The following is a 23,172-nucleotide window of genomic DNA, read 5'->3' as shown; positions in this document are numbered from 1 at the left end:
AAATATATAAATTCATATATTCCTCCTCCCTCCATGTGTAAAACTGCCTTAAAGAGTGATATTTCGATTTTGGGACTGGATCCTGTGCCAGGAGGAATAAGGAGTGAGCTACCTACTTTGTGTCTCACTCAGGGTCTCTACCCACCAAGCCCCGTGGCCTGGAAACCAGAAGTCATTTCTTTCTCCTTTGCCAATTCCCAAGTCAAGGGAAACTGTGTATAAGTCACTATACTTCTTAGATCTCTCCAGACAAGATGTTGCCTCCCTTCGGGAGAACCATCAACTCAAGTTTTCATGAAACCTTTGTCTTATACAGACTCTCTGTTTTTAGATTGAAAAAAAAAAGAGGAAAAAAAGAAAAACCAGGCAAGAGACTTTGTTGTCCTGCTTGGTTAACTAAGTTTTGTGGAAAGGATTGGGTTTTTTGTGTTGTTGTTGTTTTGTTTTTGTTTTTGTTTTTTTTTAGATTAGTGTTTGTTTGAGAGTGAACAACCACAGTAGAGGGAAGGAGCAGAGGGAGAGGGAAAAGCAGACTTCCCACTGAGCAGGCAGCTCAACACTGGGCTTGATCCCAGGACCCTGAGATCATGACCTGAGCTGAAAGGCAGACGCTCAACCAACTGACCCACCCAGGTGCCCCATGTTAACAGCTTCTTAGTGACAGGTTCCTGTGGGCCGAGACCTGTACTGAATGCTTTCTGTGAATGACTGCATCATTGTTACACCTTTGTACAGAGTAGGAAGCTGAGCCTGAGCTTGCAACATGGCACAACCAAGGTCCCATAGCTGGTTCAGAGTGGAGCTTGGGATCATTCTGTCCATGTCCATGCTTTCATTTTCTGGGCTGTTGTGTATCTGGCTGGTCTTGCCTGGGCATGGTCCCCCTCCCAAGGCCGCTTCTCCAGAGGTACTATGGTTTGTGTTTTCTCGGTATTTGGAGACCCCTGATATTTGGAGACCCCTGATATTTGAGCTCAGGAGATCCTAAATATCCTTCCAGACCGGATAGCTCTGCCTAGTAAAGAACTGACTCGCCCCGAATACCAAGTGTACCCCTTTTGAGAAACGCTAAAACCAACTCTCCATATTGCATAGAATTGGTTTAGGTGGCATGGGGCCAGGCTGCAAAGCCAAAATGCCCTTGCCTGCCCTTGCAAGCTGCCATGTGTATTAGAAGCCCAAAGGGGCATGGCTCCAGTCCCCAAGGGCTGCTGGTCTGCAGTCTGCAGCCAGGGGAGCTGATAGAGGCAGCAGCACCCACGTCCTGAAAGAGGGATGTTGGGGAAAAGACTTTGGACTACTGGAGCCAGGCAAACCAGGATTTGAATCCCAGCTCAGGCTCTCAGCTGAGTAAGCTTTGTTTTTTCTCCTCTGATCAAAATAGGGATGATAATGCCTTCTTAGTAGATTGTTTTGAAGATTAAGGAATTTAACACAGGAGTCAGATGTATAGTAGGTGCTCTCTGAGTTCAGAAGGCCCAGGTGGACACAGAGGCAGAGAGGAGGCAGAGCTGGGACTAGGGGGCATGCCAGGCAGGGGCACAGGTGTCTATCCAAAAGCAAACGAGGGGTGCCTGCCTGGCTCCGGTGGTAGAGCATGCAACTCTTGTTGATCTCAGAGTATATTTAAGCCCTATGTTAGGCATGGAACCTACTTAAAATTAAAAATTAAAAAAACGGCACCTGGGTGGCTCAGTTGGTTAAGCCTTTGACTCTTGATTTTAGTTCAGCTCATGATCTCAGGGTCGTGGGATCGAGCCCCACACTGGGCTCTGCACTGGACGTGGAGCCTGCATGAGATTCTCTCTGTCCCTCTCCCTCTGCCATCCCCCCCCCCCTCCTCTCCCTATCTCTAAAAAAAAAAACAAAAAACAAAAGCAAGTGATTTGTATGTTCGGAAGAGGAGAGAATGTGTGGGAGCTGCAAAATGTACATTCAGACCAACTCTAAAAGCTGCTTGGGAAGGTTAGTCCAATGGGAGGTGTAGCTGACATCAGCCTGCCAGGGGCTTGTCACTGAGGCATTTCCCTAGAGGTCATTCACCTGCTGGCCAAGAAGGTGGCCCAGTAACTGCGGAGGCTAATGGAGGTGTGTGTTTTTGGGGAGGGCACTAATCACTGGCAGCTGGCCCCTGGCCTGGCAGTATGGAAGCCTGAGACCTTAGATGCCTGGGGAGCTACCCTGGAAGGTGTCCTCAAGGTCATCTGGTGCCTATCCACTCTCCCTCCAGGCGGCCTGGCTTCCGAGAGCTGCCACAGCGCCCACAGTGCCCACACAGCAGTACTCTGGCTAATATTGGAGGAATAACAATAACAGTGATGATATTTGTGAAACACAGACTCCTTCTGGGCACCACACTAAGTGATTTTCATGTGTCATCTCATTTACTTCTCACGACAACTCTATGAGGTGGCTGCTATCATTATTCCGATTCAGAAATGGTTCTCAGAAAGCTTTAATAATTTGGGGTGCCTGGGTGGCTCAGTCCATTAAGCATCTGTCTGCCTTCGTCTGGGGTCATGATCCCAGTCTGTTTGCCCCTCTCCCTCTGCCTCTCCCCCAGCTCATGCTTTCTTTCTCTTGCTCTCTTTTATTAAATAAAATAAAATAAAATCTTTTTTTTAAAAAAAAGCTTTAATAATATGCTAAAAACTATACAGCTAGTAAATGGCTTCAGTCTAAGCCTGTTTGATCCTAAAGCCTCACAGCCCCACCCCCAAAAAAAGTATTGAAGTTTATAAGACTCCAACCCAATCCGAAAGGAAACCACAATTAATAACTTAGCAGTGTCCCTGGAGACAGCCTTATGTACAAACATATACATAATCAAGCAGTCCTTACTTTGCACAGCAGAACGAGTTTCAGGCACCAAGATTCAGTTAAATAACACTAGTCCTCAACAACACTGTTCTAATTTCAGTTGTGATATTCTATTAACTATGAGTAATTGCATAAAGTAGGAACTTTGCTACTCTGTAGTCCACAAATCCCTGTGGAAATAGCAGATGTACCTTGTGGTCGGTGACTAATCATCACTTCTTTCAAAGCCTGTCAGTGATTGGTCACCGTGCATGCTATTCAGTTGACACAGACACCAAAGCTTGGAATTGTGTTGCCTCCTGCCTCCCAGTGATAAACCCATGCGGCAGGCTACAAAAATGGATAACCAGGAGAGGGAATTGGTCAACAAAGACGAAAGTGCTGCAAAGACATGCAAAGCGATAAGGCTGAATGGGAAGTTTGCATTGAACCTAAGTGGAATGATGAAAACAAAGAGTTGGCTGTGGGAAAGTTGACAGCCCAGTTGTTTGCTGTTCCAGAAACTCTAGATATGCAACCAGAGAAATTTAGTGAAGGTAGATTGACCAACACACAGAATGCACGCCTTTCTGACCAAAAGGATGAAGGCGTCCCAGAGGAAGGGATGCCAGCAAAAACATCACATCAAAGGAACACCCAGATCTACTTCACAACATTGAAAGTACAAGGCATGAAATATTTGAAGTTGATGTAAACTCAGAAAGGAGCTGGTTAACTCATGAATGCTAAGAACAGATGCTTGTTCCATATCCTGTTATGCTACTAGAAACCAAGCACTGGTCATGCTCCTCTGGATAATTTACCCCCAGGTTTATTGAATTATAATTGACAAATAAAATTGTCATACATTCAAAGTGTACAAGGTAATGAGGGGGTGCCTGAGTGGCTCGGTTGCTTAAGTGTCCAACTCTTGATTTCGGCTCAGCTCATGATCTCAGGGTCATGAGATCAAGCCCCACTTCAGATCTCTGCACTGGGCCTGGAGCCTGCTTAAGATTCTCTCACCCTTTGCTCCTCCCACCCCCTCTCCCTCCTGTAAAAAAAAGGTTTTTTTTAAGTGCACAGCATGATGATTTGATATGTGTAGACATTGTGAAATGACTCTCACTATCAATTAACATCCATCACGTTAGAGAGCTGTGTGTGTGTGTGTGTGTGTGTGAGAGAGAGAGAGAGAGAGAAGTTTAAGGTCTACTCTCCTAGCAAATTTAAATTCTGCAATATGGGCAACCCCAGTGGCTCAGTGGTTTAGCACCGCCGTCAGCCTGGGGTGTGATCCTGGAGACCAGGGATCAAGTCCCATGTCAGGCTCCCTGCGTGGAGCCTGCTTCTCCCTCTGCCTGTGTCTCTGCCTCTCTCTCTCTCTGTCTGTCTGTCATGAATGAATAAATAAAATCTTTAAAAAATAATAAAATAAAAAATAACTATTTTTAAAAATCCCACATATAAATGATGCCACACAACCTTTGTCTGGCTTATTTCAACTGGCATTACACCCTCCAGATTCATTCATGGTGTAGCAAATGGCAGGCTTTCCTTTTTTTTTTTTTTTTTAAGGCTGAATAACATTCCATTGTATACGTAGGCAGACCATGTTTTCTTTAGTCATCCCTCCATCAATGAACCTATAGGATGTTTTCATATCTTGACTATTGTGAATCATGCTGCAATGAACAGGGGAGTACAGATATCCTTTGAAATAGTGATTTCATTTCCTTTGGGTATCTACCCCAAAGATCATCCCTGATATTTTTTTAAAGTAGGCTCTGTGCCCAATGTGAGGCTCAAATGCATGACCCCAAGATCAAGTCGCACGTTCTACCGACTGAGCCAGCTAGGCACCCCATTGATATATATAATTTTAAATATTTATATATTTATTTATTTGAGAGAGCACACACCTGTATGCACAAGTAGGGGAAGGGCAAAGGCAAAGGGAGGAAGAATTTCAAGGAGACTCCCCCGACTAAACGCAGACTAGCCCCCACAGCCCTGAGATCAGGACCTGAGCCAAAATCAAGAGTCGGACATTTAGGGACACTTGGGTGGCTCAGTGTTTGAGTGTGTGCCTTTGGCTCAGGTCATGATCCTGGGGTTCTGGGATCAAGTCCCACATCAGGCTCCCCGTGGGGAGCCTGCTTCTCCCTCTGCCTATGTCTCTGCCTCTCTCTGTGTCTTTCATGAATAAATAAATAAATAAAATATTAAAAAAAAGAAGAGTCAGACATTTACTGATTAAGCCACACAGGCACCCCTCATTGACATATTTTTAAAAAGAAAGAAAACACATAATTCTTACTATTTTGTACTTATATTACATTAGTTATTGAGTAAATCTTAAATGTATTGCTTTTAGTTTTACTATTTTTTCTTTTTTTTTTTTTTAAAGATTTTATTTATTCATGAGAGACTTAGTTAGAGAGAGAGGCAGAAACAGAGGCAGAGGGAGAAGCAGGCTCTCTGCGGGGAGCCCGATGTGGAACTCAGTCCCAGGACTCAGGCATCATGCCCTGAACCAAAGGCAGATACTCAACCACTGAGCCACCCAGATGTTCCAGTTTTACTATTTTTTAATTTCTCTGTACATTTAAAACAAACCATTAGAGAGTTTTTAATGTTCTAACAGCAACTTCCCAAGGTCACAGAACAATCATAATTTTTTCCACTAATTATTAAGTTCTCTTTGAATGATTTTGGCTTACATGGTTATTTTTACAGCTCCTCATGATAATAGGGAGAGAGGACTGCCTGAATGTGTATGGGTATATGCACACACCATCACATACCTATTTGTCTCTCTGTAATTTAAAAAAGGCCACTGGGATTATATTGTTCTTCAACCAGCTGTTTTTTTATTATTGTACATTTTACAAATTGAGATGAAATTTACATAACATACAGTCAACTATTCCAAAGAGCACAAGTCAGTGGCATTTAGGGCGTTCACGAAATGGTACAACCTCCACCTCTAGTTTCAGAACTTTCTCATTACCTCAGAAAAACACCCTTCCCCATTAAATAATCAGTCCTCATTTCTCCCTCCCATCTCCTGGTAACTACTAACCTTCTGACTATAAGGATTTGCCTATTCTGGATATATCACATGAAAGGAACCATATACTACGTGACCTCCTATGTCTGGCTTCTGTCACTCAGTGTAATGTTTTCAAAGCACAGCTGAGTTGCAGAGTGGGTTGGTACGTCCCTTGTTCCTTTTTTTATTATTATTCATTTATTTATTCATGAGAGACACAGAGAGAAGGCAGAGACAAAGGCAGAGGGAGAAGCAGGCTCCTCGCAGGGAGCCCGATGTGGGACTCAATCCCAGGACCCCGGGATCACGCCCTGAGCCAAAGGTAGACACTCAACCACTGAACCACCCAGGTGTCCCGTCCCTTGTTCCTTTTAATGGCTGGATAATATTCCATTGTGTGGACACACCAACTTACCATTGATGGACACATAGATTATTTCCACCTCTTAACAGTTATGAATAATACTGCTATGAGCATCTATATATAAGTTTCTTTTTTTAAAGATTTTATTTATTTATTCAGGAGAGACACAGAGAGAGAGAGGCAGAGACATAAGCAGGCTCCATGTAGGGAGCCTGATGTGGGACTCGATCCCTGGACTCCAGGATCATGCCCTGGGCCGAAGGCAGATGCTTAACCACAGAGCCACCCAGGCATCTCTATGTGCAAGTTTCTGTGTGCATGTGCATTTTCATTTCTTTTCGTTGTATACCTAGGAGTGGAATTGCCAGGTTGTAAGGTTATTCTATGTTTGGAGTTAGTAAAAATTAAAATTCATGCATCAAAGGAAATGATCAAGAATGTTGATCAAGGTCATTGATTCATTTCAAGTCAATTTTTGTGGATTGGGTGAACTAGAGGTCCCACTCCATTCTTTTTTTTTTTTTTTTCCACTCCATTCTTGTATATGACTACCCAGCTGTCCAGCACATTTGTTGAAATTAAGTCATTTTGACGTGTTTGTCAAAAATCAGTTGCCCAGGGGCACCTGGCTGGCTCAGTCAGTGGAGCATGCAACTCTTGACTCAGGGTCATGAGTTCAAACCACATATTAGATGTGGATATTACTTTAAAAAAAGAAAAAAAAAGACTTAAAAAAATCAATTGACCATAGTTGTTTGGGTTTATTTCTAAGCTCTGTATTCTGTTCAAGCGGTCTGTGTGTCTATGCCAGTACCACACTATTTTGCTTGCTGCAGCTTTGTAGTAAGCTTTGATATCAACCTGCCTTTTTCATGTAATTTATACATCTTTCCATGTTACAATGCTAAGGGCAATCTTAATCTTACTTCCTTTAGTGGCTGCACCATTTCCCACTGTATGGATAACTCACAATATATTTGACCAGCCCCCAAATGATGAACACTAGATTGTCTCCAGGTTTTTCTGTCTCACACACAATGCTGCATTGATCATCCAGATGTATACTTCTTTGTGTATATGTGTGAATGTTCCTGTAAGTTAAATTCCTAGAGAGGAAATATTGAGTCAAAGAGTAATGTATGTTGTTATTGTGAAGTTGCCCCCTACAACTTATACCAATGAACACTCTAACTTGGTGTTTCCCAGATTGTGGATTATGACCTGTTAGTGCATGGTAGTATCAATTTAGTGAGTCTCAATCTTCTTATTCTCAACCTATCTAAGAGGCAGAGAATAGTATTTCATTTTAGTTTGCATTTTATTAATTATGAGTAAGATTCAGCATCTTTTCAAGTTTATTGACTACTTTCTGTTTTGTGAATTTGTATCTCTTGCCCACTTTTTTTTTCTATTGAGATGCTGGTCTTTCATTATTGATTTATAAGAACTGTTTATATATTGAGGCTCATACTAAATTCAAATGGCCTCATTACTTGTCTCCTTCATTAGACTGTGTACTCCTTGAAGAAAAGGAAGGTATCCTATTCACCATTACATACCTGGTAGCTAGCATAGGGCATAGCATGTAATAGAAGTTCAATAAATATTTGCTGAAGCAATGAAAAGATAGGCATCTACTTTGTGGCAGACACTGAGCCAAGTGGTAATGATAAAAAGATGAACAGAGGCAAGTCCTCATTCTGACTGAGCTCACTGTCTGGTGAGAGTGATAGACATTCATTCTCTCAACAAAAGTTTATGGAGCAGCTTACTCTCTGCCTGGTACATAATGTCTATTGGAAGAGCCAGCCTACTCACATGAGAAACATGCCAGGACTGTGACTCAGATGACCATGTCCTAGGGGAATCTGAGCTGATCATCTCTCCTCCCTAGTCATCAGTATCTCTATCCATAATATGTGAGTGACTAGACCAAAATCCCTTATTTCCCATTGAGTATCCATCTATCTGTGCTTCTTTCTGGAAATACAAATCTGACCCAAGGGGCCACCATGTCACTGATTGGAGCCCCCCCCTTGTCCCACAGTGGCAGTGAATATGGGCTCTGAGAAGTCAGAGTCCTGAGTTTAAATTCCAGCTCTGCTGCTTGCTAACTGTGGCTTCACATGTGTGACTTAGACTCTTGATGGAGCCTTTCTCGTAGGTTTTAAAGTGATGGAATCTATATAGTGCTGGCAGGCTGCCTGGCACAGAGAAAGTGTGAAGTAATTAAAAGTCCACTCTCATTACCCTTAGGACAGATCTTGGGGCTATAGGACAGTTGGCCAGGAAAGACCTGTGTCCTAGAAGTTGAGGGGTGATGCATGGCGAGTCGTAGGTGGGCATGGCTTGGGAAAGGTGGCCTGCAGAGCCCTCAGGTGCCTGTGAATGAAGTGTCTGTGGAGGTCCCTGGGTCAGCCCAGGCCGTGGGAGGACTCTAGACTGGAAGGCCAGCAGTCCTACCTACGGTCCTCACCGTAGGACCATCACACTCTCTACTGTGGGCCTCCTCTGTGAATTGAAGCCACAGTCCCTGCTTGAGGCACAAAGGTTGCCCTCTGCCCAAAAGTGTGGAGTCCCAGGGCCAGCTAGCCGAAAGTCTAGACAGAGCTGTTTTGGCGCGCTCCCTGCTGGCAGCTTCCAGAACAACAAGCCCCCAAGCCTCCTCCTTGAGGGCACCACCTTGACACCTGCTGGTGTTTCTGGGTGACAGCAACCCACAGGGCCACCTGTGCCCTTCCTGCCCTTGGCTCAGACCTCCCACTGGCTTCTTCCTCTGCTTCAGATCTATGGAACCCGCATGCTCACAGATACAGAGATGTGTGCATATACTCAATGCAACTGCTCATATTTATACATGAAGTCATAACCACACACAATTTACCTATGTTCAAGGCCACATTATGATTTTTATGAGTTCCTTTCTCCATTAAAAAGGCAAAGTTATATATATTTGGGGGGGGCGGTCAGAGGGAGACAGAGAGACAGAATCTTAAGCAGGCTCCATGTTCAATGCAGAGCCCAACACAGGGCTGGATCTCATGACCCTGAGATCATGACCTGAGCTGGAATCAAGTCAGATACCTAACTGACTGAGCCACACAGGCACCCCAGTAGAAATTATATTTTACAACTATGTGGTATAAAGAATCATTATCAACCAGGCTGGATTCATTATTACATTCCTCCCCTTTTTTTCTTATTTTATTTTTTTATATTTTTTTATTTTTTTAAAGATTTATTTATTTATTTATTCATGAGAGAGAGAGAGAGAGAGAGAGAGAGAGAGAGGCAGAGACACAGGAGGAGGGAGAAGCAGGCTCCATGCCGGGAGCCCGATGTGGGACTCGATCCCGGGACTCCAGGATCGCCCTGGGCCAAAGGCAGGCGCTAAACCGCTGAGCCACCCAGGGATCCCCTTATTTATTTTTAAATTTTAAAAAAAGATTTTATTTATTTATCTGTGAGAGACACATGGAGAGAGGTAGAAATATAGGCAGAGGGAAAAGAAGACTCCTGTCAGGGAGCCCCATGCGGGACTAGATTCCAGGACCCCAGGATCGTGATCCAAGCCAAAGGCAGACATTCAACCACTGAGCCACCCAGGTGCCCTTTTTTTCTTATTTTAAAATAAGTTACAATTAAAATATTTTATGGGCTCCTCAAAGTATTGTGGGTCCTCAGAATCAACCATGCCAACTAAGGAGGCCTCATAGAGAAGTCAGCCCTGCTAGCAAACGTGAGTGAATCCACACACATCTAGCCCCTACGTGTCATATTATAGTGATTCAAAGAGTGTTCATGGAGTGCCTACTCTGTTATGAACATCTATCATTACTGGGCACCTTTTTTAAAAAAATACTTTAGGGCAGCCCGGGTGGCTCAGCGGTTTGGCACCTGCCTTTGGCCCAGAGTGTGATCCTGGAGACCCTGGATCGAGTCCCACGTCGGGCTCCCTGCATGGAGCCTGCTTATCCCTCTGCCTGTGTCTCTGCCTCTCTCTGTGTGTCTCTCTCATGAATAAATAAATAAAATCTTTATAAAAAATATTTATTCATGAGAGACACAGAGAGAGAGGCAGAGATAGAGGCAGAGGGAGAAGCAGGCTCCCTAGGGGAAGCCCAACACAGGACTTGATCCCAGGATCATGACCTGAGCCAAAGGTAGATGCTCAATGACTGAGCCACCCAAGTGCCCCTACTGGGCACCTTTTATGTGTCAGGCACTAAGGAATGTATTTTCCAAGAATCATCAGGGGTTTTTTAATATTTTTTTTATTTATTTAAGTAATCTCTACATTCATTCCATATGGGACTCAAACTCACAACCCCAAGATCAAGAGTTACCCTTCTGACTGAGCCAGCCAGGAGCCCCTGAATTATCTTATTTTTATTTATTTTATCCATAGGGAAACTGATACTTAGAGAGGTGAATGAGCCAAGGTGCCTTGGCTCACACAGCCAAGATCTGAGTGATACCAAAATCTGATATAATCCTCTCCCCGTGGGGGGTTATTCAGGGCCCAGTTCTGGGCAGGCACAGAGTTTGGCAGCAGTAGAGCAGACCTGCCCCACAGGTGGCAGTGTGATGCTCATTCCCATACCCCAAGACTCGCCCCAGGCACAGACACACCCCCCCACACCTGGGAAGTTTCCTGCCATGAAAGCCAGCTCCTGGTTTCCAGCTCCAACTCCAAGGCAGTGGGACTGGTTAAGTACATCCTCACCAGTGTGGGGTCTCTGTGGAGCCAGGGGGGTGCCCGGGCCACCTTACCCCAAGGAACCAACCTTTTCCCAGAGCAGGCAGTGACCAGAGAGGGGGAAGAGCTGAGGTTGTAGCAGAGGAGAGGGGAGGCCACGAGCTGGATCTTTTCCCTCTCGAGTGTGACCTTCTGCCTGTGCTGGGCACTGGGTGATACAGACCCTCTTTCAACCTGCAGGAGCTCAATATGAGTGTTAGTTGTTATTTTATCATTATTACCAGTGTCTTTGCCTGTTAATGGAGGTAAGAAAGTACCTGCTTACCAAGGCTGTTTAAAGGGACCGATGACATATGGTCCTTAGCACAGTGCCTGGTACAAAGTAAGCCCTCAGGAGATTAGAGCTGATTGCTGATTTCATTATTATTATTCCCACCACTGTGATCCAGTGAGATGATAAAAGCATAATTTAAGGCAGAGAACGTACAGTCACTTTAGGAGAAAGGACAGAATTCATAGACATGGAATGATGTGGGTGAGGGTGTCAGAAAGAGGATCAGCCTGCTGGACATCTGTAGATTTTGGTCAGGAGGGGGCAGGCGAGAGTCCATCTGGAGGAATCAGCAGGACACCAAACTCAGAACAGAGGCAGCCATCCCTGCATTCGGCCAATCCAAGGGGACCAATCATCCCCATTTGTCCAGGATGGTCTCAGTCCTGAGACACCCCTCTCTCTTGGGCAGACAGGACAGTTGGTCCCCCTAGAGTATGCAACAGGCATACAGTAGGTACCTACTATGACCAGCACTGGACTCAGACCTGGCCATGGGCTTCATGTCCCCTGGCCGAGTGAGGCTGGAGCACACTGATGCCTTCCCCCATGTGACACACAATGGAATGTCCCTCCATGGATAATAATCACGTTCCCCTTTGTTGCTCAAAGCTCTGGTTCTTAGCTATAGCGACGAGGGAGTACTTCCTGCAGGGGTTCCCCTGGGAAGTGACTCATTTCTGAGAAATTAGAGAGTAAACTCTGGCCAGACTGACTTCTCAGCTCCTGGCATCTCGCAGTTCTCTTCCACTCCTGGGTCTTTGCACCATCCTCTCCACCAGGCACACCTTTCCTGCTTTGGGACTCAGCTGGATGCCATATCCTCCAGGAGCCCTCCCAAACTGCCAGGTACCTGGGCAGGTGCCAAGAGCGCCTTCTAGTGTCCCATTGCATTAATTTCCAGGAGCTGCTGGGACAAAGTACCCCAAGCTGGATGGTTTTACACAACAGAAAGTTTTTCATCACAGTTCCAATGACTCAATGTCCAAAAGCAAGGTGTCAGCAGGGTCATGCTTTCTCTGAAGGTTATAGAGGTGAATATGTCCCATGCTTTTCTCTTAGTTTGTAGTGTTTCTAACCAGCCATGGGGTTCCATGGCTTGTAGATCCCACCCTAAACTCCACCTCTGTCTTCACGTGGACTTTTGCCTGTGTGTCTGTGACTCTTCTCCCTTCTAATTTTTTTTTTAATGATTTTATTTATTTATGCATGAGAGACATAGAGAGAGAGGCAGAGACACAGGCAGAGAGAGAAGCAGGCTCCATGCAGGGAGCCCGACACAGGACTCGATCCTGAGTCTCCAGTATCAGGCCCTGGGCTGAAGGCGGCGCTAAACTGCTGAGTCATCGGGGCTGCCCCTCTTTTCCCTTCTAAGGACACCAGTCATATTGGATTAAAATCCATTCTATTCCAGCATGACCTCACCCTACATTGATTACCTCTACAAAGATCCTATTTCCATTCATAGGTACTAGGGGTCAGGACTTCAACATACACTATTGGAGGGCACAGTTCAAACCATAACACATGCCTTTGTACTTGTCAGGGAATATTTGCGGGATGAATGAAGGAGAGATTGCTTGGGGACATCTCTTCTTCCCTCTGCCCCCTCAGGGACTGACGACTGGTGTGGTAGGGCCTGTCAGGCTTGGTCCCTATTGTAATCTCAACCCTAAGCCAGGGCTTGGCCCAAGAAGATACTCTGGAGAGGTGATTGAAGAATGTAAGGAGAAAGTGTCCCCACCTTTGGACAGATGGCTGATGGCCAGTGCTCTGAAATGCTTTGGAACACCCTCGGGGAAGAGGCTGGGCTGGGTTGGGGTTTAGGAAGGATTAGCTGGGTAGTTGCCCTGGTCAGGCTGAGCTTCTTTTTCTTTCTTCCTTTCTTTCTTTCTTTCTTTCTTTCTTTCTTTCTTTCTTTCTTTCTTTCTCTGTCTTTATTTAAGACTTTATTTATTTGACAGAGAGAAAGAACATAAGCAGGGGGAGGGGCAGAGGGAGAGGGAGAAGCAGGCTCCCTGCTCAGCAGGAAGCCCGACTCAGGGCAAATTCCAGGACCCAGGGATCATAACCTGAGCCAAAGGCAGATTCTTAATCGACTGAGCCACCCAGGTGCCCCTAAACTTACTTCTTCTAAGCAGGTGCAAGCAACTATCTACTTCATGGAATCTTCTAGAGTGGGCAAGCCTAACTATTGTGTTAGAAATTATTTTCCTTATTTCTCCTATAATGAAATTGGAGCATTATAGTGATAGTTATGAAATTATGTGAACAGGTAAAGTTACATTGGACATTTGGTTTCCAGTCCCATGAGCAAGGAGCTTGGAAGTCATACTTCTATTTCACAAGCAGAACACTGAACAAACCAAAAAATCAACACCTCTTCTTCGATCCATTTGAAAAGTGAAGTCAAGGGGCAAACAGTTGCCCCCAAATTTAGGGAGACAAACCAGCAGAGGAGCTGTGACAGAAACTATATCTTGCAAAGCCCAGAGTATTTACTCTGGCCTCGTACAGAAAAAGTTCGCTGATGCTACTCTAGAAGAAGAATGGATATAAAGATACAACTAATAGGTAGACAGAACTGGCAAGTGTGGCTGGGGAATAGCAATGAAAAGGGACAGTGGCAGGACAGGACCTGGGACAGGTGGACTCACATCTGATTTAACAGCGCCTTCTAGTACATGATAAAGACTTTGGATTCTATTCCTAGCACAAAGATTTAGGAAGAGAAAAGCAGCCTTGGGAATCCAGGAGCTGACCTGGCACCTACAGATAGGACTTGTGTTGAACATGAACAACTGCACAGAACATCATTATCTGACAAGGCCACACTGTGACCATAACAAATCCACACATGGAGAAAACACTCTGTAATCACGTCTGAACACAGATGAACATGAACATTGTCAAAGCCACAGGAAACCCAGCGCCCCCCCTCTCCTGGCACACATGGGTGGCTGCTCCTCCACCAGTTATAGCCAGCCTCACTCAAGCCTGCTCCCTATCCATAAGATTACTATGGGGGCACCTGGGTGGCTCAGTCCGTTTAGCATCCAACTCTTGATTTTGGGTCAGGTCATGATCTCAGGGTCCTGAGATCAAGCCCTGCCTTTGGGTTCTGCGCTCAGAGGGGAGTCTGCTTGTCCCTCTCCCGCAGCGCCTCCCCCCACTATCGAGTGTGCGCATGCTCTCCCTTGCATAAATTAATAAATAAAATCTTAAAAAAAAATGATTGGGGCACCAGGGTGGCTCAGTGGTTGAGCGTCTGCCTTTGGCTCAGGTCGTTATCCCAGGGTCCTGGGATCAAGTCCTGTATCAGCCCACCCCCCCCACCCCCCCACCCCGCCCCGGGAGCCTGCTTCTTCCTCTGCCTGGGTCTCTGCCTCTTTCTCTCTGTGTCTCATGAATAAATAAATAAAATCTTAAAAACAAACAAAGAAACAAGGGATGCCTGGGTAGCTCTATGGTTTGGCGCCTGCCTTTGGCCCAGGGCCTGATCCTGGCATCACGGGATCGAGTCTCGTGTCGGGTTCCCCACAAGGAGCCTGCTTCTCCCTCTGCCTATGTCTCAGCCTCTCTCTCCTCTCTCTCTCTCTCTGTGTCTCTCATGAATAAATAAATTAAAACTTTTTTAAAAAAAATCTTAAAAAAAAAAAAAAAGAAAACTAACAAGTCCTAAGTAGTCAAGCTTCCAGGGGATGGGGGCAGAGTCCCAGGGAGGCTGAGGACACCATTACCTGGGGATCCTGGGGTGGCTAGTTCAAAACCAAGCAGCCTCTTTCTCTCTCACTCCCCCCAGGGCAGAGGTGGGGTTTTCTCCACAGGCTACCCCTGGGGTGTGCATTCTCTCTATCTTTATCTCTTGATCTCTCCATCTCTGGCTCAGAAATGGAGAGATCCATCCACATCCTCAGGTCAGAGAGGTCCAGTTCAGCTCGTTCTTCCCTCTCCTGTAACCCTGCTTGCTCAATCAGTTACCAAACTTTCCAGACTTTCCTAAGAGATTGATAAGGAATAAGCGCCTTAGTGGGTTTTTCTTGAGTGCTTGCCCCACAGAGGAGCCACCATTTAGAACCGGTTTTTTTCGAATCACAGTCCCAGTGCACCTGGTAGCCTCCTTTGCCTCTCAGCTTACTGTTTTGACAAAGTCGGACCTACAGAAGAGGTGAAAGAACTGTGCAGTGGCCACATGTCTGCCTAGCACCCAGATTCAGCTCTCCCTCACGTTGCACCACATTTGCCAACGCCTCTCTCTGCCCTGCCCTTGTATGTGAATGTCTTTGCTGAATCTTTTTTTTTAACTTTTTTTTTTTTAAGATTTTGTTTATTTATTCATGAGAGACACAGACAGAGAGAGAGGGGCAGAGACACAGGCAGAGGGAGAAACAGGCTCCATGCAGGGAGCCCGATGTGGGACTCGATCCCAGGTCTCCAGGATCACGCCCTGGACCGAAGGCAGGCGCTAAACCTCTGAGCCACCCAGGGATCCCCCTTTGCTGAATCTTTTGAAAGCAAGTTGCAGACATCCTGACCCTTCACTCCTAAATACTTCACGTGCCTCCAAAGGATGGCATCCCCCCACATAAACACCCCTCATCATCAACCCCAAGGAAATTGGCCAGTGATTCAATCATGCCATCTCATGTACTGATTTCTCCAGCTGTGCCACAAATGTCTTTTGGGAACTTTCCCTGTTCTTGTCACCAATCCAGGATCCAGTTAAGGGTCACGTGTTGCATTTGCTTACTGAGTCTCTTTGACAGCCCCATCCTCCCAGGGCCCCCAAACCCTCACCTCTTTTTCTGTGTTCTGACCCCCTTGGAGAAGAGAGGGAAGGAAGGAAGGCTGGAAGGAAAAGTCTCAGACTGCAGTGCAATTCTCAGAAAATTTCAGCAAAACCAATGGGAGTCCTTGGGAGTGCCCTGTCTTTCATACACTGGCTAGAGGGGCCAGGGAAGCTCATTGAATCACCGCCTTAGTGTAAAGACCTGGGATGGATTTCTCAGCACAACTGTCTCCTCAATCAGGCTCCTGCCACTCAGAGAGACACATTATTGTGGCCACCACAAGGGTACTGCCTTAAAAAAAAAAAAAAGTGGCGATTTTTATTTTACTTTATTTTTATTTTTTAAGTTTATTTATTTATTATTCTTTTTTCTTTTTAAAGATTTTATTTATTTATTCATGAGAGACACACAGAGAGAGAGAGAGAGAGGCAGAGACACAGGCAGAGGGAGAAGCAGGCTCCATGCAGGGAGCCCGATACAGGACTCAACCCAGGGACTCCAGGATCACACCCTGGGCCGAACGCAGGCCCTAAACTGCTGAGCCAGGGATCCGTGGTTGGCTTCTTTTAGCAAAATGTTGTCAGGGTGGTTCATCCATGTTACGGCAGGTGTTAGAAACTCATTCCCTTTTATTGCCAAATGACATTCCATCACATGGATTTACCACATTTGGTTGGTCAATTGATGCCATCAACTAACAAGGCTTTAGGTTGCTTCCACTTTAGGCTATTATGAATAATGCTGTGGGATCCCTGGGTGGCTCAGTGGTTTAGAGCCTGCCTTCGGCTCAGGGTGTGACTCTGGAGTCCCTGGGTCGAGTCCTGTATCGGGCTCCCTGCATGGAGCCTGCTTCTCCCTCTGCCTGTGTCTCTGCCTCTCTCTGTGTCTCTCATGAATAAATAAAATCTTAAAAAAATAATAATGCTCCTGTAAATGCATGTACAACTCTTTGTATGGACACATGTTTTTCTTTCTCTGGGGTACATACCTAGGAGAGGAGTTGCTGAGTCATATATTACATGTTTAACATTTGGAAGACCTGCCAGACTGTTGCAGAATAGTTGTGCCATTTTACCTTCCCAGAAGCAATGGCCCAGGATTCCAGTTTCTCAACATCCCTGAAGCATCTTTAAATGTTTGTAATTCTCTGATTTTTGTATTTGTTTTGTTTGTTCTTTCCTGGTGCCCAAGTGTATTTAGTGTACCCTCTGGCAGTTGGGCCAAAGAAAGAGAAAGATGGCATTTGGGGGAGGGGTGGCAATGCAATTTATTTTTGGCATTTTGATCTTAAATGCAGCCACCTTGCTGAACTTTTTTTTGTTTTACTAGTTTGTGTATTTGTTTGAATTATTGTGTGTAGTTAACTGCCCCTCCCACCCACTCAGGCTTTCTCCCCCTACCCAAATAAATAAAATCTTAAAAAAAAATAAAACTAAAGGGAATTTGTTTTGCCATGTAAGTTTCTAGTTGATAAACCTTATATATCCTTGAAGCACTTGTAATTATCCCTGGTATTTCTTGTAGCCATCCGAAATGCACTTGTTGCCATTTGCCCAATGACTAAGGATGTTGAGCATCTTTTCATATGCCTGTCAGCCATTTATATATCTCCTTTGGAGAAATTCAGATTTATGATTCACAAATATTTACTCCCATACTTTAGTCTTTTTTTAAGCATTAATTTATTTACTTGAGAGAGAGAGCAAGTGCAAGTGAGAGAGAGAGAGCACAAGTGGAGCCAGGGTCAGAAAGGAACAGAAGAAGAGGGAGAAGCAGATTCCCCATTGAGCAGGGAGCCCTACACGGGGCTCGATCCCAGGACCCCAGGATCATGACCTGAGCCCAAGGCAGAGGCTTATCTGGCTGAGCCTCCCAGGCACCCCCCTCCTTTTATCTTTTCATTTTCTTGGCAGTATCCTTTGAGGCACAAAAGTTTTTAATGTTGGTGCAGTCTGCTGTATCTGCTTTTTCCTTTTGTTGCTTATGCCTTTGGTGTTGTATCTAAGAAATTGTCTTCTAATTCAAGATCACAAAGATATACTCCTGTTTTCTTCTGGGAGTTTTATAGTTTTAGCTCTTGTATTTAGGTCCATGATCCACTTTGAGTTTTTTTTTAATTTTTTTAATTTTTATTTATTTATGATAGTCACACAGAGAGAGAGAGAGGCAGAGACATAGGCAGAGGGAGAAGCAGGCTCCATGCACTGGGAGCCCGATGTGGGATTCGATCCTGGGTCTCCAGGATCGTGGCCTGGGCCAAAGGCAGGCACCAAGCCGCTGCACCACCCAGGGATCCCTTGAGTGAGTTTTGTATATGGTATGAGGTAGGGGTCCAAAATCATTCTTCTGCCTGTGGATATCTTTTTTTTTAAAAGATTTTATTTATTTATTCATGAGAGACAGAAAGAGAGAGAGAGAGAGGCGGAGACATAGGCAGAGGGACCATTCAGGGACCCCGATGTGGGATTCGATCCTGGGACTCCAGGATCATGCCCTGAGCTGAAGGCAGGCACTAAACTGCTGAGCCACCCAGGGATCCCCTTTCCTTGGTTCCTATTGCTTTTCAGTAACCTTTGAAATTTTTTCAGTACATCCTCCAACGTTTTTGTTTCTTTTCAAAGCATTCACTTTTTAAGTGTGTCTTTTAAGTTTCTTTTAATTTATTATGCCCTGGACCTTTAGCCCCATGTGCTTTATTTATTGAAGAAACTGTCATTTGTGCACCACCTCTTCATGGTGTCATTTAACATGTTCTTTGGTCCCTTGTGTTTTAGTAATCCAGTGGCATGATCTGATTTAGATTTAATTTTAGCACAGGAATAATTTGCAAGAGGTATGTGTGTACGTGTGTGTGTTAGTGTGTGTTTCCAGAGTCAGAACATACTGTAGAGTTGACTCTCCCTGTGATGTTAGGGGCCATCCATGATCTTCACCTGAATCTTTTTTTTTTTTTTCATTAGAAGTAATTTACATATTGAAAGGGTCACTCTGGTTGCTGGGGGTTAGGAGGTTGTAGGTATGAAAGATAATCATGCAAGAAAGCACTTGTCGCCATGCCTGGCACACAGTTACCACTCAATAAATATTAGCTGCTGTTGTTGTTGTTGTTGTTGTTGTTGTTGTTAGAGCTGTTTGTGGGGACCCAGAAGTCATTTTTTGGCCAGAGTGATCTCCACATTCTCCTCAGCCCCTGGAGGAGAAGCCGCCGGTGTCCCAAGGCTCTGGGAGGCATGTTTAGGAATGTGGCAGCCATCTCTTTGCACCTGATTGGGCCCCTCCAGAGAAAGAAGGCTGGAACTACTCTCACTCGGTGCTTGCACCAGACTGTAAGTGCTCTAGCCCCATGTGCTTTGCTGCCTAAACACAGGGTCTCTGTGATCTGGCATGGTCCTGGCTTCAAAACTGTGCATGAGCTTCCTCTTTTTTTTTTATTTTTTTATTTTTATTTTTTTTTTTATGAGCTTCCTCTTTCAGGAAGCCTTCCCTGACTGCAGCCTAGATGAGAACCCTTCCTTGAGCTTGCCTCTAAGGTAGAACTTGTAGCGCTGTGTTTGAATGGTCTGCAGAGCGCTACTGCCTCCCCATCATCCTGTAAGCCTACCCCAGTGTTTGATACACAGTAAGTGCTCAATAGATGTTGTCTGAGGAATACATTATACACAAGTCCAAGAACAGGCACTGTTTCTTCATTTATGCAATTACTGTGTGACATACTTAAAGGTCACTCGTTTGAGTTCCCCAAGTTTTGTGGCTCCCCCATTATTTTTACCTCCCTCCTATACTCATGCATCACCATTCATTTCTTTTGTTGTCTCTTTTTTTTTTATTTTTTTTTTATTTATTTATGATAGTCACACAGAGAGAGAGAGAGAGAGAGGCAGAGACATAGGCAGAGGGAGAAGCAGGCTCCATGCACCGGGAGCCCGATGTAGGACTCGATCCTGGGTTTCCAGGATCATGCATGCCCTGGGCCAAAGGCAGGCGCCAAACTGCTGCACCACCCAGGGATCCCTTGTTGTCTCTTTCTATATGCCTCTGTACCCCCTACTCCTTTTTTTTTGTGCCCTTACTCCTTACTGCATCCCAACCTTCTCAAACTTCCCTCACTCCAATTTGTGTCTCCCACCTTCCCCCCCAACTCATTGCACTGTACATTTTTTCAAGAGTTTATTTTTAAGTAATCTCTGCACCCGATGTGGGGCTCAAACTCACAACCCCAAGATCAAATGTCACATGCTCTACCGATTGCGCCAGCCAAGCACGCCTCTATTTTTAAAAAATATGATGCATCCCCAATTCAAAAGTAATTCCTATAGCATTGAAACCATGATGCCATCAATGTAAGATGCATTGTTACTGTATGAACTAGTAAGGGGCGGGGGGAATGTCAATTAACCTCCTGCTATAGATTCTGAGACACATCTGAATTCGGAGAATGTGCAAGGTGAAAAAAAATGCACCCGTCAGAATCAGTCAAATATGGTGTGATCTCCATACAAAAAATTTGGAAGCATGGAATAGCACACACATGGGGCACCTGGTTGTATGCTCAGTTGGAAGAGCATACAACTTTTGATCTCAGGGTTATGAGTTCGAGCTCCACGTTGGGTGTAGACATCATTTAAATACATAGACTTAAAAAAGAAAGAGGCACACACATTAAATTAAATCACCTATAATTCCACAATAGAAAACCTATTACCAAAATCCATCTCTCATTTTCAAATAAAATTTTCCATCATGATCTCAAGCAGAGAGAACCTTTGTTAATATTTTGATAGATTTCGGGGATCCCTGGGTGGCGCAGCGGTATGGCGCCTGCCTTTGGCCCAGGGCACGATCCTGGAGACCCAGGATCGAATCCCACATCAGGCTCCCGGTGCATGGAGCCTGCTTCTCCCTCTGCCTATGTCTCTGCCTCTCTCTCTCTCTCTCTCTCTCTCTCTCTGTGACTATCATAAATAAATAAATTAATTAATTAAAAAATATATATTTTGATAGATTTCCCTTCCAAACTTTTTTTGTCTGCTCACGTATAGTCATAGAAAAATGTACAATGTATACACAAGTATATGTTAGGGTGCATTTTTTACAAAACATAATTATACTGTACATACTACTTTGTAGCCCGTTTTATTGATGTCGGCATATCACAATGAGAAAAACTCTTCTAACAGGTGATTTTGGCTGGTTCAGTCAGTAGACCATGAGACTCTTGGTCTCAGGGTCCTAAGCTGGAGCCCCATGTGGGGTGTAAAATTTACTTTAAAAAAGCTATTTTTTAAAAGAGGGGGAGGGATTTCTCTCATCTACAAAATGGGCCCAGCCAGATTGTTCCGAGTTTAGAGAGATTCCTACTTGGCTCAGCGGTTTAGCGCTGCCTTTGGCCCAAGGCGTGATCCTGGAGACCTGGGATCGAGTCCCACATCGGGCTCCCTGCATAGAGCCTGCTTCTCCCTCTGCCTGTGTCTCTGCCCCTCTGTCTCTCTCTCTCTCTCTCTCTGTCTCTCATGAATAAATAAATAAAATTAAAAAAAAAAAAAAAGATTGTTCTGAGTTTAGCAAGAGCGCCCTAAGGGCAATCGGCTGCCACCACGTTCTCCACGGTGCCTTGGCTCTCTGCCTCCTCAGCCCGGCTGAATCTGGTCTGAGTCTCAGGGCTCGCGGGCGGGCGGAGCAGGTGCAGCACAGGAAAGGGGCGCGGCGAGGCGGGCTGAAGCCCCTCCCGCGTTCTAAGAGTGCAGGTCGGCGTCTGTCGCTCAGGGGCTGTGGTCTCGAGAGTTGCGTCTCCACCGCTCTGACCTGCTGCTTGCTCTTTCTCCAGCTCACCATGGCCACGCGGCTGCAGGCTCGCAGGCTGGACGGGATTGACCACAACCCCTGGTGAGCTCCGCGAGGCCGGGAGGCGTGTGGGTGCCCCCTTGGGCGTGCGGGCGGGACGGGGCTGGAGGTGCCTGGGTTTGCTGTCGCCCGGCGGCTCCCGGGGCTGCCACCGTGCCGGACTGTGAGGTTTGCAGCCACAGCCTCAGAGAGGTGAGAGCAGAAGCAGCGGGCCTGGGCTGGAATCTCAGCGTCACCCCACTTGGCTGTGGCGCGGGGGGCCAGTGACGCACCCTCTCTGAGCCTCGGCCACAGCTGCAAAATGAAGATACTTACATCTGCTTTGAAGGGCTTTGGGAGGAGAGGGCGAAAGGCTGTATGAAAGCAGTGGCCATTACCTAGGCCCCAGGCTTTGGGCTTTCCAGGGATTATTTTATTTCACACTTAGTACAGAGTAATATAAGGTAAAATGTAGGCAGCTCTGCACTAGACTTTTGCTGAGGTTAATTTCTTTTCTTTGTTTCTTGTTCTAAATATGAAAGAAGTGTGTGTCCATTGTTACTACTAATACAATGGATGCAGTGGGAAGGTGTGTAAGAAAAATGTGTAGATTTTTCCTAATCCCTCCGCACAACCTTTGGCCACCAGCATAGAGGTTCAGACTTATGACCAGGAGATCAACAAGAGACCAAGAGCTGCTTGCTCCACCCACCCAGCTATCCAGTCACCCCCACATCCCTGTACTTTCAAAAAAAAGTTGCTAGCTCTTGTTTTTGCAAAACATGGAGCTGTTTTTCTGTTGTTTCTTTTACTTTTTTATTTTTTTTTTTTAAGACAGAGCAGGTGTGCTTGTGAGGGAGGGGTGGGAAATGGGGAAAAGATGGGCAGTGAGAAGGGAGAGAAAGAATCTTAAACAGGGGCAGCCCGGGTGGCTCAGCGGTTTAGCGCTGCCTACAGCCCAGGGCGGGATCCTGGAGACCTGGGATCGAGTCCCACGTTGGGCTCCTTGCATGGAGCCTGCTTCTGCCTCTGCCTGTGTCTCTGCCCCTCTCTCTCTGTGTGTGTGTGTGTGTCTCTCATGAATAAATAAATAAAATCTTAAAAAAAAAATCTTAAACAGGCTCCATGCTCAGCACCCAGCACAGTGCAAGGCTCAATTTCACAATCCTGAGACTAGGTCCTGAACCGACACCAAGAGTTGAATGCTCAACAGACTGAGCCACCCAGGCTCCTCCCTCCACCCCCCATTTTTTTTCTTTCAAACTCCTCTCATGTACAGCACATTGTGTTTTGCAAAGATCTTCCACCTGGTGC

The 23,172-nt window shown here is 45.5% G+C and overlaps 1 protein-coding gene across 11 annotated transcripts in view; it reads left to right on the top strand.

Annotated features, from left to right (window-relative positions):
* KYAT1 (kynurenine aminotransferase 1) overlaps window positions 1-23,172 on the top strand; it is a 34,949-nt gene that overhangs the window by 2,548 nt on the left and 9,229 nt on the right. For 4 of the 11 annotated variants that reach the window (XM_041726026.1, XM_041726028.1, XM_041726027.1 and 1 more), the window contains 2 exons: window positions 19,165-19,364; window positions 21,863-21,921. The exons of 1 other annotated variant lie outside the window; for it this stretch is intronic. In XM_041726026.1, the coding sequence (XP_041581960.1) occupies window positions 19,269-19,364; window positions 21,863-21,921 (155 nt within the window). In that variant the 5' untranslated portion in view covers window positions 19,165-19,268. Of the gene's footprint in view, window positions 1-19,164; window positions 19,365-21,686; window positions 21,783-21,862; window positions 21,922-23,172 lie in introns of those variants that run through there. 6 more of the 11 variants (XM_041726032.1, XM_041726031.1, XM_041726033.1 and 3 more) reach the window with 3 other exon arrangements.

The sequence above is a fragment of the Vulpes lagopus genome, chromosome 12 (genome assembly GCF_018345385.1).
Source record: "Vulpes lagopus strain Blue_001 chromosome 12, ASM1834538v1, whole genome shotgun sequence".
In the NCBI taxonomy this organism is placed as follows: Eukaryota; Metazoa; Chordata; class Mammalia; order Carnivora; family Canidae; genus Vulpes; species Vulpes lagopus.
This window is presented reverse-complemented; position numbering and strand designations above follow the sequence as displayed.